Source organism: Schistocerca serialis, chromosome 2 (genome assembly GCF_023864345.2).
Source record: "Schistocerca serialis cubense isolate TAMUIC-IGC-003099 chromosome 2, iqSchSeri2.2, whole genome shotgun sequence".
Lineage (NCBI taxonomy): Eukaryota > Metazoa > Arthropoda > Insecta > Orthoptera > Acrididae > Schistocerca > Schistocerca serialis.
The window spans coordinates 350,737,532-350,753,798 of NC_064639.1; the positions used below are offsets into that span (position 1 = coordinate 350,737,532).

Consider the following 16,267-nt stretch of genomic DNA (forward strand, 5'->3'; position numbering starts at 1 on the left):
CGTGCAAATAGCCAACCAACATCACTGTTTCAAAGATGCTCTTTTCCAGGCACCGGTCTATAACAATTTACCCTCTGTCAAAGTCTTTTATGAGAGTGGGTTTCCACAATTGTAGACTGTATCATCACTAAAATAATTACACATTTGTTTCTGCTACACTTATATACTTTCCTTATTGAGTCACATGCCCACAATGTCAGAAGGTGGTATGCAATATCATGATAGACAGTGGTCATAAAGTTTTGGTTAATCAGTGTATAAAAGAATGAAATGGAAGAGATGTAACTTGGCAAAGGTTATAAATGTGACACAAGTCACTCAGGTCTCCTGAGGAAGAGGAAGCACATGTTTTGATGATGAAGGAAGATTAAGTAATTGTTTAAAGCATTTCATGTTTTGTGGAGAACAACTGGCAAGGTCTACACGAAATATTTTGAGTATAATATTTTCAATCAATCAAAGACCTTTATTCTCATAGTAAAAGGTTCTGAACATGTTATTAGTACTGCTATTTTTAAAAAAAACTAGAAATATAATGTTTAACAAATCAAATTACATATATTAAGTTGGCCAGGAGAAAAACTCTCATGTCTTTCATTAACCTGTAAAAAAAATTTCTGGATAGTTAAGTAAATAATTCATTCACTATTTTCTATTAAATAATATTATTTATTTATTCACATACTGTGATAAAAGTAAACCTTCACTGATTTTGTACAAATCAAGGCAACCATCAACAAAATGAAGTGTTTACTGGGAACTGCATTAACAACTAAGCATTTAATTGTGCCTACTCAAGTAAAATTAACATAGTAAAAGTAAGTGTAAACTCTGTACACTGAAAAAAGTTGCAGCTTTTCAGTTATATTGAGTGTAAGCAGTTTATCTCTTTTTGCTAGATTCACATGATCACAAGAGAATTTATAATTGAACAATGCCCTATCTGTGTGCCAAAGAATTGGCAACTGTTACTCAGATAAGAGATATTTTGAGTCTTTGAATGTAAATAATTAGATAATTTTCGCAAAGTGTTGTTAATTTTTCTTTAATATTATAGTGATTCCTCATTTCCTCCTTTATGCTGGAGGAAACCACTGAAGATCCTTATACCACAACGAAGAACCCCACCCAGAACCCTTGTACTGTGGCTGCATAAGGCATATCCATATTGTTTAGTTTATAACTCAATTCTACACTTCACCAAAATAATTATAAGAAAGAGGAATGGAATAAAAGTAAAGTGTGTTTCTAAATACTTAGTAAGTGCGTAAGTATCCCATCTAAATAACAGACTGAGCTGTATAGGGAGCACTTGAAGCAAGCTCTTTCAAGGTCATGAAATGTTGTTGTTCAGGAGAGATGAACTTACCTGTTTTCTTTTTAAGATACTGCTTGGACGTGACAGTGTTGTGTAAATAGTGCAACTGATGCATTTAGGCAGAAAAACACAAGAATCTGTCCTTCATTCTTATGTGCTAATGTTGCTAAGAAATCGACAAAGTGGCTGTTTCAGTATTTTTAATCAAATTCTTGCAAGGAACAACACTTCCCTATGGAGCATTCACATAAAATGGCAGGAGATAAAATTAATACATTACGCTTAATTTTTCATTTAGGTACAGTTTTGCATCATGCTTTGGTAATTTATTATTTAGCTGATGCTGTAATCTGTGTGAGAAAGATAAATAATCCCTGGATTCAGCGCCTTGAAAGATTTCAAGGAAGATTTTTAACAATGTGGAATTTTGTAAGTTCCTTTGTTAATTCTGTTTGATTGCTCATGGCCTTTCTTAGCTTTTTTGTGATAAAAGGAAAATTCACTTGAGATACCTACAAAAAGAGACAGAATGGCTGGGAAGCACACACACACATTCAGGGGGAGAAATTCCAGTACTGCCAATAGATAGCCTACATTTCAAAGTGAAGAAATTATTCCTAGCTCTCAGATCCATTAGCATCTCTCTGTCCCTGTAATTTTTTTAACTTGAGATTATTATTCCCACCCTTTTCTAGAAGTTACAGCTATGATAATATTTTTGTTCAATGTAAGTTTCTTCTTTTACGTTCTATAACAGGAGAACTATTTGCAATATTTACACAAGTCTTACATTAAAATAATTATGAGGTATGTATAATTTTAAATAAAATCTGCCATTTGATTTATATTTCCCTCATTTCTATAATTATTGTTGAAACTAAAGAACTCCTTATACTGATATTTTTCATGACTTAAAACAAGCTGTATAACATATTTAGTTCTACAATAATATTACAGCATATGTCTCAAAGTTAGTTTCTGCTTTTCTTCCAGGCAATGCAGGCATTTTATTACACTGTGTGTATTTTGCAAGATACACTAGAACTGAAGTCAAATAATCATTTGCAACATATGAATCACTATATAAGGAAACTCAACAGTTATATCTTCCAGGCCTTTGTATTTCCATTATCTCCTGTAAGTATACATTTGTAAAAATGTAGTTTAGTTTGTATGAATGTGATGTTTCCTACTGCATACTGGTGATGAAAAGCTGTCAAATTTCGATCCGTCAGGAAGTGCAAGAGATTTAATCGGTACTTCAGTTTTTAGTTCTCTCTATTCTTTATATATTTCAGTAGTTGAGTGTGTTCACTAGAATTCTCCTTTATAACAAGGCTCCATTTCTGATATGATTACTAAACAAAGTGAAATGAAAGGTAAAGAACTGACAGAATTACATTTTGAAAAAATCACTTATTTATTTTTATTTCACTAATTATTCCCTAAATCAAGCACATATTGCAGTGTAAGCCATTGAACTGAATTGAAATAAATTTTATTTGATCCTGGGGTATAAGTGTACATGTTTTAAATATCAAAGGATATCCAGTTTCCTGCTTCATATCAGCAGCAAATGAACCTTTGTAAAAGAATATGAAATTATAAAGAGTGATGCAGTCTCTACATCGAAACTATCTTTATTCTTACTGTTGTAAGTGTGAATTAAATTGTTACCAGTAATCCTAAACTCATCTTATTTTTAACCACAAATTTCATTATGGAGTGAGTGTATTGGTTCTGCAAGAATTTCTCAGTGCCTGAAGAGGCTTGTGAAAGATGTTCTACTATCAACTGCACAAAATTTGCTTACTGCACATTTAGGTAGAATAAATATTTTTGACCTTATCTACATACCTCAGAAGACTATGCCATAGGACAGTACCACAGCCTAACATATCATGAAATTTGCAAGCAAATCCTGACAATTCAGTTTAGCAACATGATGGTATATACCTCTCAGGGTCCTTTCGAAACCTAAAATCTTCGTCTTGTTGGTGCTACAATTTATTGTGCTATGTTCCCATTTGTAAAAACCATTGTACAAACCAAAATAAACAACTACTATTTGCTTTCGCTTTCATGATCACGGCAAACTCAACATTTTAACTTACTGGTCGCTTGGCGTGCTGCTGGTGCAATAGGCAACAAAATCCAGACAAAGTGTCATGACTGTTATATTAGACTGTGATGGTACTGAGTGGAAGTTTGCAATACTGACTGCATATCAACACAGTGAGAGATATTTTTTAAGTCCAGAACAGGCAGTGCTGGTTTTTTGGTTAACTTATGCACTTGCTGCAACCACTTCAGTTTATTATCCATCTGGACACCTAGACACTCTATACATGCAGCCTCATACAATATGAATCCATTTGTTTGTATTTCTGGTTACTGTAAATAATTGTTATGTGCTTAGAATTTTATAATGTGAATACTTCGTGTTTGTTAAGAATTAGTTGTATGCCTTATCCATCATTCTATTGGCTGTGTTTGGTCTGGATGTGTTTGGGTCCTTTATCATTCAGTGTGTCATCAACAAATACAGTTTTTGAAGGATTTTCCAGTGCCCCATTTATGTACACCAAGAACAAAAGTGAGCCAAGTGCCAAAGAGCCATTCATTCATTGCATTCCATATACCCCATCAAGAAAGGGAAAAAAATCATATAAACATAAGCTGTTTACTGTATTAACTATAAACTATCAGTATATTTCTTAATGCTCCTGCATCTTCAGTTTTACTTCATAGCAACAGTTTATCTACTATTAGCAGGTTATGTTTACTTGGTTACAATGGTATTTTTTAAAGAAAGTATTTTTTACATCTGTAAATTCTGAGTATTATTTACAGTATATTTCTACTTGCCACATAGCTGTATAACAAACTTGTATAACTTGCCTTGTAGCTAACAGAAGTTTTCAATCCCTGAATCTAGATATCAGATAATTTGTAGAAAGAATGGTGGCTAGTGTGCTATGTTCTTAAGTTTCATTTGGAGTGATATGGTTTCGCAAACTCCTTTTTATTATCAGCAACAAAACCATTAAGGTATGTTGTGAAGTGAGTGTAAGAATTCTAAAAACATTAAAAAGATGTACGGTTATCTGTTTTACATGACTTTCTTACTGCTTCGCTTTATTTACTGAGGAACATTATATTTAATGTTTCCTTATTCTGAAATTAGTCTTATTAGTTTGTTATCATTTGCCAATGTGTCCCTGTGCTTTGAATTGTTAAGATAAGACAACCACTATGGAAGTGGAGTGTTTTTAATGCCTACAATTTTTGTGTGCTTATTAAATTTTTTTTACCTGCACAATCAAATGCTTGAGCAAGATCACATTTAAAGTACATTTGAGTACTTTAACAAACCAACTGCGCCACCCTCACATTATTTTTTATTGGATCCACATAGGTTATGCACTGGTTGCCTTGGAATATTTTACCTACAATTTTATCATTGCTTTTTACTATATCATTTGCTGATTGTTTGTTTAATGCTCCATGATTTCTCTGTTTGGTCTGTAGTGATGCATTTGAAGCTTCAATATTTTACTCTAAGCTATTTTACTGTTGTGTTACTCTTGTCTCACACTAAGTTTGTTAAAATCACACATGAGCCATACGGATGCATATGTATCAACGCATATGGATTTGTCATTTTTAATGTTTACTTAACACATTAATAACAAAAGGAAATTATATTTTTAATCTAATTTAAATTTTATTCATGTTTCCATTTTTCTGTCATATATCAAATAGATTACACTATTATGGTATTTTCAGCGCCACCTTATGATATATCTGAAAGAACAGACACCATGAATTCATGTAGTTTGATGTGTATTGTGAATCTGCGTTATTGTATTTGTACCCTATTAATTGCAAGCACTTCTCATTTTGTAATCTCATGAAATAACATGCATCCTGTGACTATTTTTTTCTTACAAAAATATTTTTGTAATATGTGCAAAGGACTGTATATCCCATATTTATGTTTTCTGTCTCATGGCAGATCTGATGACAGCAGTTAGCCATAACACGTAATTTATGTCAGAAATAATAAAGTGCAATCAAGACTAAAAAATTTTGTGTGTTTGCAAAGTTGTGAGGAATGGAGAAGGCCCACCATGGTTTGACAACTATGTTCTGCTACAAAAGGAAAGTGAGTTTCACCACAAATTTAAATGTAGCCAAAGCATCACAGACAAACAACAAATTAAATGAGGCCAAAATTAGTGTAAGGAGAGCCATGCATGAAGTGTTCAATCAATCTGAAAGTCAAATTCTGGCTATCAACTTGACAGAAAATCCTAAGAGGTTTTGGTTCTATGTTAAATCAGTAAACGGACTGAAGGAATTTGTCCACTTTATGACATAATGGCACTGAAATGGAGTGTGTGACAGAAAAGGCCAAAATACTAAATGTCTTCTTCAAAAACTGTTTCACAGAAGAAGATTGCACTGCAGTACCTCCTTTAAATTGTTGCAAGAATTACAAAATGCTGGGATTGAAGTAAGTAACCATGAGATAGAAAAGCAACTGAAATCTCTCAACAAAGGGAGGGCCACCGAACTTGGTAGGATATCAATCTGACTCTACACAGAGTATGCAAAAGAGCTTTCCCCTTTCCTAGCACCACTATACCATATGCCTTTGGAAAGCAAAGTGTTCCTGGTGATTACAAAAAAAGCACAGGTCATTCATGTTTTCAAAAAGGGTCATTGAACAGAAGCACTGAAGTATAGGGCTGTATCTCTGATGTAGATCTGTTGTAGAATTCTGAAACGTTTTATGCTCACATATTATGGCATTTCTGGTGACTGAAATCTCCTCTTAGAAATCAACATAGGTTCTGAAAACAACAGTCTTGTGAAACACAGCTCACTCTGTTCATCCACGAGACCCAGAAAGCAGTAGATACAGGTGCCCAAGTAGATGCCATGTCCAGTAACTTCTAAAATGCATTTGATGCAGACTTGTACTGCCCCTGAGCATGTGGAACATCAGACCAACTGTCTGATTAGACTGAAGAGTTTTTAATAAACAGAGCACAGTATGTCATTCTCAATGTAGAGAATTCTTCATACCTAAAAGTAACTTCAGGCATACCCCAAGACAGTGTTATAGTTCCATTGCTTTTCACAATATACGAGGGTGGTTTGAAAAGTTCTTGGAATGGAATAGACAAAAAGTACTTACATCACTGATTTTTTTTATTTTTTAATGTAGTTTCCTTGTAGATTAATGCACTTGGTCCAAAAATGTTCCAGTGCCTTGATCCCATCTCAAAAATGAGTTTCCTCCAGGCCTGCAAAATAGTTGTCAACTCCAGCTATCAGTTCTTCGTTTGAAGTGAATCTTCATCCACCAAGAAAAATGTTCAGTTTTTGGATGAGATAGAAGTCTGATGGAACCATATCAGGTGAATAAGATGGGTGTGGCAACAATTCATACCTTAGTTCGTGTAATTTTGCCTTAGCGATGGCATGTGTGTGTGGGTGCCATTGTCTTAATGCAAGATGACTTTCTGCCTTGCTAAACCTGGCCTTTTTTTCGCATACCTTTTGTTGCAATTTTTCCGTGAAGTTAGATGGTATTCTTCAGTAACTGTTCACCCAGTGGGGAGATAATCTACATACAGAATCCCCTTCCCATCCCAGAACACTGATGCCATGACCTTTCCTGCTGAAGGAACTGTCTTTGCTTTCTTTGGTGGTGGAGAATTAGCATTTTTCCACTGTTTTTTTCCCCCTCTCTCTCTGGGTATAGTAGTGCACCAAAGTATCATCTGTGGTCACAAACTGGCACAAAAAACCTTGTTTGTTTCTCCTCAAATGTGCCAAACATTGTTCCGAAATGTCCATTCTCATGAACACCCATCTTACACATAATTTTTTCATTTCTAATTCTTCAGTTAAAATGTGACATACCCTTTCAGATGATATCTGGCAAGAATGAGCAATTTTATGCATTTTCATCGGCAATCTTCCATGGCCATTTTGTGCACTTTTGCAATGATTTCTGAGTTAGTGACACATCTTGGCTGACCATTGCATAGATCATCATTTAAGCTCTCGCAACCAAATTTAAATTAATTTGTCCACCTGGCAACAGTTGAATGTGAAGGAGCAGAGTCCCCTGTGTATTCTGGAAGTTGGCATGAATGTCCTTTGCTTTCATACCTTTCTTTACAAAGTACTTAATCGCTGCTTGAATCTCAATTTTTTCCATCTTTGCAAATCACTACGCGGGAACAACAATAGATCCACATCACCACCACAACTCTCTTCTAAGAGCATTGATGTGGCACATGTTTACAGGCAACAGTCGAGTGAATATCAGGTGAACAACTGATTGTGCTAGCACTGACCTCTCATGGTGATTCCGAGAACTTTTCAAACCACCCTCATATATATATGTGATACAGTAGGCATTACTGGAAGTTCCATGAGGCTTTTCACATGTGGTAGCACTTTATACAGAGAGGTCGCAGTGCTAGAATACTACAACAAAATGTAGGAAGACCTGCAGTGGATCAACACTTGCTGCAGAGAATTTCAATTGAACCTCAACATAAATGGATGTAATGTACTTCATGTATATAGACAGAAAGACCCGTTATTGTGTAGTTACACTGGGATCTATTTCTTCTATAAAATATCTGGGAATATGTATATGGAACAATTTAAAGTTTAATTACCACAAAACTAACTATAGGAAAGCCAGAAGCCAGACTGAGATTCACTGAAAGAATCCTCAGGAAATGTAGTTGATCAACAAAGTAGGTAACTTTTACAAAATCACCGCTCAACCAATACTTCAACATCGCTCGCTGATGCTGGCATGGGATACATACCAGGCAAGAATGCTAGCAGAAACAGAGAAGATCCAAAGAAGTGCACTACATATTGTCATAGGTTTATTTAGAAGCACAAAAATTTCACATAAATGACCAACCATCTCTGGTGACAGATGCTACAAGAGAGGCATTCTATATCATGCTGTGGTTTACTGTTAAAATTCTGAGAGCGTATATTCCTAGAAGAGTTAACACTATATTACTTCCTTCAATGTATATTTCATGAAAAGACCATGAAAATAAAATTATAGAGGTTCAAGTCCATATGGGGGATTATCAGCAATCTTTCTTGACAAGAAACATTCCCAAAGGAACAGGTAGAGGTGAAAGAAGTGGAAGTAGATGTAGATGTTGGTGCAAATGCTCTTCTGTATTTCTTTATATATATGACTTTATATTACCTGTGAGGGCCTCTACACACTTTGTCACTTACAGAGTTTTAGTAAAGGTTCACCTACTAATTTTCATTTCATTGTTTCTAATTACTGATGAAATCAGGAAGCTCATTTGAGATCCTCTAAAATTCATGTACCACATGTGGCCACCAAGTAAATCTGTCTGCAAAATAAGTGCAGAACAAGTGTTCTAATTTACATTTAGAACAAAAGTCTGTCAACACTAGAATTATATGACACACAACTTCATCTTCTTCGACATGATACAGTAATATCTACTGCAGCTAGGTTATTAATGCTCTTTGGGATTATAGGGTGCATCCTTTAATATGTGACTGGTCATGAAAATTTCATTCTCCGGTACAGTTCACAAGTTCTTGTAATAGCTTTTACTTGTTTATTCAAATTTTCAAAATGATAAAATAATTACATGTGTCATATGCACATCTGTAGAAAATATAGGGCCTGTATAACATAACGGTCACATCCTTCATGCAGAGGCCACATTAGGAGTATAACATCCTTTCTAGATACATGAAATTCAGAAATTTTGTGTAACACTTGTCACTTTCTGGAAAAATAAGTCATTAACTGTTGCAAAACAACTTAGTTTTCTTCTTCAAAACCTCTAGTGTTATTTTGTATGTCATAAATGATCTTACTTATTCTTTACTTTATGATAGTTGCAAGCTCTTTACTTTTATGACTAGTCTTCTCTGTTACATAAGATCCAACCTAAAAATGGCCCCTGGGTCTTTTGATCAACAGTTGCTTTGCTTTCCTATATGAAAATGTGACAGTGCATCTGGCACTACATTTATAATATCATTTAACATACCAGTACTTAATTTCTGTTTGAATACTTCAATGAACAGAACCCATCAGATAACATCACTAATAACAATCTGTTACCTGTTGAAAAGGAGACTGCCTTGTGGTCAGTATAAATTATAATTTCCAAACAGTCTATTAAATGTTTGAATTTATGCAGTCTCCAGAAAATCAAAAGTAATTATTTCTCTGTCATCACATAATTTATGTGATATTCATCCAAAATTCTAGTTAACTGCCTGATATGTTTGCGACTGGCCTTCATCCCATTCCCAACGTGATCCTTGTTTCAAAAGTATTATTTCTAGCATAATTCATTACTTCTCCCTTCAAAAACTTATATAATTATCAACCAATCATAAAAAGGAACATACCTGTCTAACATCTTAAGTTTCCCAGCATTCCTTAATATTTCCCCTTTTCTCTAGATATGATTGTTTCATGAGCACCTCAACTAAATGTGGATACCTTACCTAAACCTTCCAAAAATTTTACCTGTTGGTGGGAAAAATGGACTTTGGTACCTAGATAGCAATGCTCTTTTCATGTAATTAGATTAGCATTCTTTGTAACAAGGAAGGAGTAATACATTATCAATTCTTACAGTAGAACATATGTTGTGGCCTATCATATAAATATGCATACAGAAATACTTGGTCCAAATGAAAAATTCTTGAATTTATACGTTTTCCTTTCAAATAAAAAAAGCTGAATAGTAGTGAATTTCCTCAGCTATAGTACCTGTCAACATCCTGTCATTATATCCACTGTAGTTGTAATATATCTCTGTCCCAGTTACAAGTAACCCAATCATAATATTTCATACTGGCAAGCTACCACAACTGCAACATATTCGTTTCCAAGTAGTCATAGCCACAAAACTCAACATTAAATAATGTATTGCATTTTTGGTGAAACTTGTTGCCAACATTGAATCAAACAATGAGAACTCCAGGTTGAAATACCAACAATGTAAGGAAAAGATACATTGCTAGTCACCATAAAGAGGACACATTGGCTGACAGACAGTCACAACAAGAAGACAATTACACATTAGCATTCTGCCAAAGCTTTTATCAGCAAAGGAAACATGTAGGTATTCATTTAAACAAGCAAGCACACACTATGCACACATGACTGCCACCTCTGGCAGCTCACATCAGAATGCAACTATCATGTAGAACAGAAGCAGTAATTTGGAGAGGGCAGGGAAGGGGAAGGGATAGCAGGGTACAGATGGGCAGAGAGAAGAGCGCTGTCTGGCAGAGTATGGAGGTGCCAGACTGCCAACAGAAGCAGCCTGGGAGGCTGAGGAGCAGGGTGGTGGTGAGTGGGGAAACACGGAGTGAGAAAGAAGAAGCGTAGGAAAAGGGAAAGATGAGCAGGTGCACTGGCAGAGAGCGGCACACAAAGAAGGTGAGAGATGAGAATAGGGAAGAGGTGATAGAACAAAGGGGTTAGAAAATGTTGGGTGGATGGTTGAGGGCAATAATTTGCCATATGTAGAGGTTCAGAGAGTTTTGAAACTGGAGAATGTGTTGTAAGGACTGCTCCCATCAGCACAGTTCAGAAAAGTTGGTGGTGGAGGGGAGGATCCAGATGGCTTGTGAAGTGAAGCAGCCATTGACCTCAAGCTTACTGTATTAAGCTGCATGTTGTGCCATAGAGTAGTCTACTTTGCTCTTGGCCATAGTTTGGGAATGTGACTGTTGTTATGAATCATAGTGAGTACCTGTTGGAAGGCCTCAGCCAATTATATAATCCCTCCAACTATAAACTCTGCCAGAAAGAGTCCATCCCAGAAGTCCATCATAACCTCTAACCCCTGCTTAAAACCTTAGGCCCTTCACTCAACCTGTCCCCTGAATCCATTTCCCTCCTCACCCCTACAACACCCTGGATGCCCATCCTCTACATGCTCCGCAAAACCCACGTGCCCAACAATCCAGGACCCCCCCCCCCCCCCCCCCAATGTTGTTGGTTATTGTGCCCACGCTGAACGAATTTTGGCATTCATTGACCAACACCTCCAACCAACTGCTCATAGCTTAACCTCCCAAATCAAAGATACTGACCACTTTCTTCACTGATTCTTCATGATCCCCACCCCTTTACGTCTTAGATCCCTACTCATCACTGCTGACACTGCTTTCCTATACATCAACAGCCCTCATCCTTGTGGTTTTACCGCTATTGAACACTACCTTTCGCAACATCCTTCAGACTCCAAGCCCATTGCATCATTCCTCATATACCTTATTAACTTCATCCTAACACACAAGTACTTCTCAACTGAAGGGAAGGTAACAAACAAATCCATGGCTCAACCATGGGCACCTACATGGCACCCTCCTATGCCAACCTATTTAAGGATCTTATGGGGGAGACCTTCCTAACTTCCCAAAAAGCCAAACCCCTAGTTTGTTTCATGTTCATTTATGATACCTTCATGACCTGGACTTGGGACCAAGACACCCTATCATCATTTCTTCACAACCTCAACCCCTTCTCTCCCATCTTCATCAGCTGGTGTTCCTCAACCCAGCTTGCCATCTTCCTCCACTCTGACAGGTCCATCCACAGCTCTGTCCACATTAAACCCACCAACTATCAGCAAGAATTGCATTTTGACAGCTGTCATTCCTTTCACACCAAAAAATCCCTCTCATACAACCTGACCATCTGTGGACAGCTTATCTACAGTAGCAAGAACTCCCTTTTCAGTATGCCTAGGATCTCACCAATGCCTTCACAGACAAGTATTATCCCCCAGACCCAGTCCACAAACAGATCCCCCATGCCATTTACCTTGAAACACCCAATCCTCCCACCACCTGCAACAACCAGCTACAAAGGAGTGCCTCCTTCATTACTCACCCAGTATGACCCCAGGCTGGAGCAACTGAACCATATCCTCTGTCAGGGCTTTGATTACCTAGCATCATGCCTACTCAAGATTCTTCCCAGTCCTCATAAAGTGGTATTTCTTCACCTACCCAACCTTCAAAACATCATAGTCTGTCCCTATGCCACTCCCAATCCCAACCCCTCACCAAAGGGATCATACTCCTGTTGAAGACCAGTTGCAAGACATACCCAATCTACCCACCCTGCACTTCCTACTCCAGTCATGCCAACAGCTCATCCACTCCATCAAGGCTGGGCCACCTGTGAAAGCAGCCATGACATATAACAGCTCTGTTTTTTATATTGGTATGGCTATCAACCAGCTGTCCACCAGGAAGAACAGCCATTGCTAAACTGTGGCCAAGAGCAAAGTAGACCACCCTGTGGCACAACATACAGTGGAACATAACGTGCTTCATTTCAATGGCTACTTCACTACCCAAGTCGTCTGGATCCTCCCTTCCACCACCACCTTTTCTGAATTGCACTGATGGGACTTATCCGTACAACACATTCTCTGCTCAAAAAATTTTCCCAGACTTCAACTATGGTAATCTACTGCCCTCCACCCTCCACCCAACAGTTTCCACCCTATCTGTCCAATCACCTCCTCCCTGTTCTTGTTTCCCACTCTCTTTGTGCACCACCCATCTTTCCCCTCCTTTCACGCTCCCTGTTTCGCCCCTCCCCACCTCCCCGCCACAGAGCCTTCTGGGGTTGCACCTACTGGCAGTCTAGTCCCTACACTCTCCACCAGACAGTGCTATTGTCTGCCCCCATCTGTACCTTGCTATCCTTTTCCCTTCCCCATGCTCTCTAGATAGCTGCTACTGTTCTACATGACAGTTGCATTTTGGTCTGAGCTGCCAAAGATGGCAGTCATGTGGGCATAAGGTGTTCTTGCTAGTGTGAGTGAATGTGTGTGCGTGCTTCCTTTGCTGATGAAGGCTTTGGCAGAATCGTAGTGTAAGTGGCTTTTGATTGCACCTGTCTGCAACTCAACATATCATGAGTCATCTTTACAATGAGTTATATCACGAGTCATGTTGCACCATATAATTATAACTGGGAAGAAATAATTACAAATACTAAAATGTTGTACTTATCTTTTGTGGGTCTCTTGTAGACCATTTGCAGTCCATTTCAATCTCAATGCCTATAATCCTAAATTTGTTATTGTACTGATTGAAACACTATTTGTTGTTTTAAATGTGGACATTTATTTAAAAAATCAACACAATGAAAATACACATCAGAAAAAAATTTGACAATACTCTTTATAACAACTGAATCGGCTGCATGTTTAATACATATTATTTTTTGAGAACAGATTTGTCATCGGTATATGATTATTTTCAATGCATGTTTATGTTTCTCATATATAGATGATTATTTGTCAAACAAGAAGAAAAAGGCTTGTCTAAGAACCTATAACAACATAACCATTTACACAAACTTCCATTTTTTATGGTACACCATGAACTGTTTTTCATACAATATTCACACAGTTTAGTTCTGTATGTCTGTTGCGGTCTCTTGGTAGCATTCTTGCTTCCCCAGCATGGGGTCCCGGGTTTGATTCCCGCCGAAGTCAGGAATTTTCACCTGCCCTTAGGTGCCTGGATGTTGTGTCATCTTCATCATCATTCACCCCCATTATGCTCAGAGGAAGGCAACGGAAAACCGCCTCCATTAGGACCTGGCCTAATATGGCAGTGTGGGTCTCCTGCATCGTTCCCCTACACTCTGTTAAGAAGCATGGGACTTCATTTCCATTAGTTCTATATGGGACATCATGAAACGTTTGTCCATATGAAAGGCAACTTCTGCATACGTTACAACCAAAACCAATTTCCTCATTATCCCCTTGATCATAAAAACTTTACACTTTCTGAGTCAGCAATATTTTCGCTGGAATAAGTCCTCAGCTTCCAGCTTTTGCAGTGTAAATTTGATTCTCTTGTAATAGAGTTAAATAAAAAGCATTGTTAGAAATTCATTTAGACTTGGGAGTTCCTTAGGATTTTGTCTCAGATTTCACAGTGCAAATATTAGTTTTATGACAATTAGCTTCATTGTCTGAGTCCCAACAAATCACCTTTGAATAGTTCATAGTGTGCATTGGTGTTGCATTGGCACATATTTCTTGCATCACTGTGCTTTGCTGCATTCTTCCAGTTTCTCTGTTGTTCCCAGAATGCCACATTTTTCTTCACGTGATGACCCACTATTCACTATACTATAAGTATCATATGTAGTGTCATAGCCTGCACTATTATTCGAAAGATTCAGATTCTGCTTCATGGGGGTCTGATATGTTGCCACTTACTGAACCCATGAATTTATTAATTAATTTATTTATCTCATTCGTGTTCTGTAGACCCATTAGCGATAAATCACTTGGGTGTAGAATGGGTCATTTACATAGATTTGAGACATTTGTTTATAATAATAGGTTGTACAACGAATAATATATTACATAGAAAAAAATGTTTACAAGAATTGTTTTTTGTAAAAAGTTACAAATTACATTGAACAGACTTACAATAGATCAAAATCAGTTCACATATTCTCATACATAAATTTGTCCAGTGAGTAAATGGTTTCACTCAGAAGATATTGTTTAAGTTGATCTTTAAAAGTAGGTGGATCAGTAACTGACATTTTTATTGCCTGAGGGAGAGCACTGAATATTTTTATGCAAGAGTATTGTACTCCTTTTTGTAGAATACTTAGATTCTTTTGTTCAAGATGTAGATCATTTTTTACACTAGTGTCATAGTTATGATACATGCTGCTCATTTCAAAAAGGGAATGGTTTTTACACAAGAAACACATGAGAGGGGAAATGTACTAAGATACTGACTAAATGCTTGAAGCTCAAACGTGGGCCTCAATTTCAAAAATGTACAACTAGTGCCATCTAACGGTATGGCTACAGAACTATTACAGAAAGCAGCGAGCTACAGAAGAGTCGCATGTTGTGTCAACAGCACTATAATGGCTGCACTCATCATTGTACACAAATGGGTTAAGAATGACAGAGTGAATAAACCTCCCACGATCTAACATCTGAACTGCTAAATAACATTTGAACATCTTAATACATCAAAAGTGTGTAATTGTCTAAACCAGCAGTGACTTTTAACCTATTTACAAGCTAACTGGCTGCACCAGAACCTTCTAGAAAATACATGTTTTGAATTAGAATTATTTTCTAAATAAAACATAAATTTCACTAAATAGTATATATTTTAGAACCTATTATTTAGTATTAGAAACTGATAACTCAAATAACACAGCAAAAACTATCTGGCAAGTTATAAAAAGGAATAATGGTAAAAAAAAAGTAGAGTACAGGACTGACATAGAATTAATTCAGGATGGAAATATTGTAAAAAATAATGAGGAAATTGCTAATATCTTCAATAAACTTTTTTTAACAGCTGCTGAAAAAATTGGCTGTGAAGGCTCAGAGAGGATGCAATAGCCCTTGTGTGTAAATTTAACAATGCCAGAGTTTGCCAGATACAGATAACATCCATAACAATTAGTGAGATCAATAAGACAATCAGAGAGATAAAGTCAAGAAACTGTGGTCGGGTTGGTAATATTTCAGCTAAGGTGCTTAAATACCATCATGGCTATATAAATACAGTCTAGTGTTACATTTTTAATGAATCCCTAAAACAAGGTATTGTTCCATTTAGATTAAAATATGCCTGAGTGAAACCATTTTTCAAGAAAAGTGAAAAAACTGATGTAACAAACTACCACCCAATATCCCTGCTAACAAGTTTTTCGAGGGTCCTTGAGAAACTGGTATTCAGGAGAATTGTTAATCACCTGAACAGCCATAACATTCTCAGTCAATGTTACTTTGGTTTCTGGCAAAGCCTATCAATTGATGATGCTATTTTCTGTTTCACCAATCAAATTCTTGAATCTCT

At 36.8% G+C, this 16,267-nt stretch overlaps 1 protein-coding gene across 1 annotated transcript in view; it reads left to right on the forward strand.

The window, feature by feature from the left end:
* Positions 1-1,552: 1,552 nt before the first annotated feature.
* Positions 1,553-16,267, forward strand: part of LOC126455975 (androgen-dependent TFPI-regulating protein-like) — a 62,932-nt gene continuing 48,217 nt past the window's right edge. Inside the window, exons 1-2 of the mRNA XM_050091732.1 lie at positions 1,553-1,747; positions 2,312-2,455. Of these exons, the coding sequence (XP_049947689.1) occupies positions 1,553-1,747; positions 2,312-2,455 (339 nt within the window). The remainder of the gene's footprint in view (positions 1,748-2,311; positions 2,456-16,267) is intronic.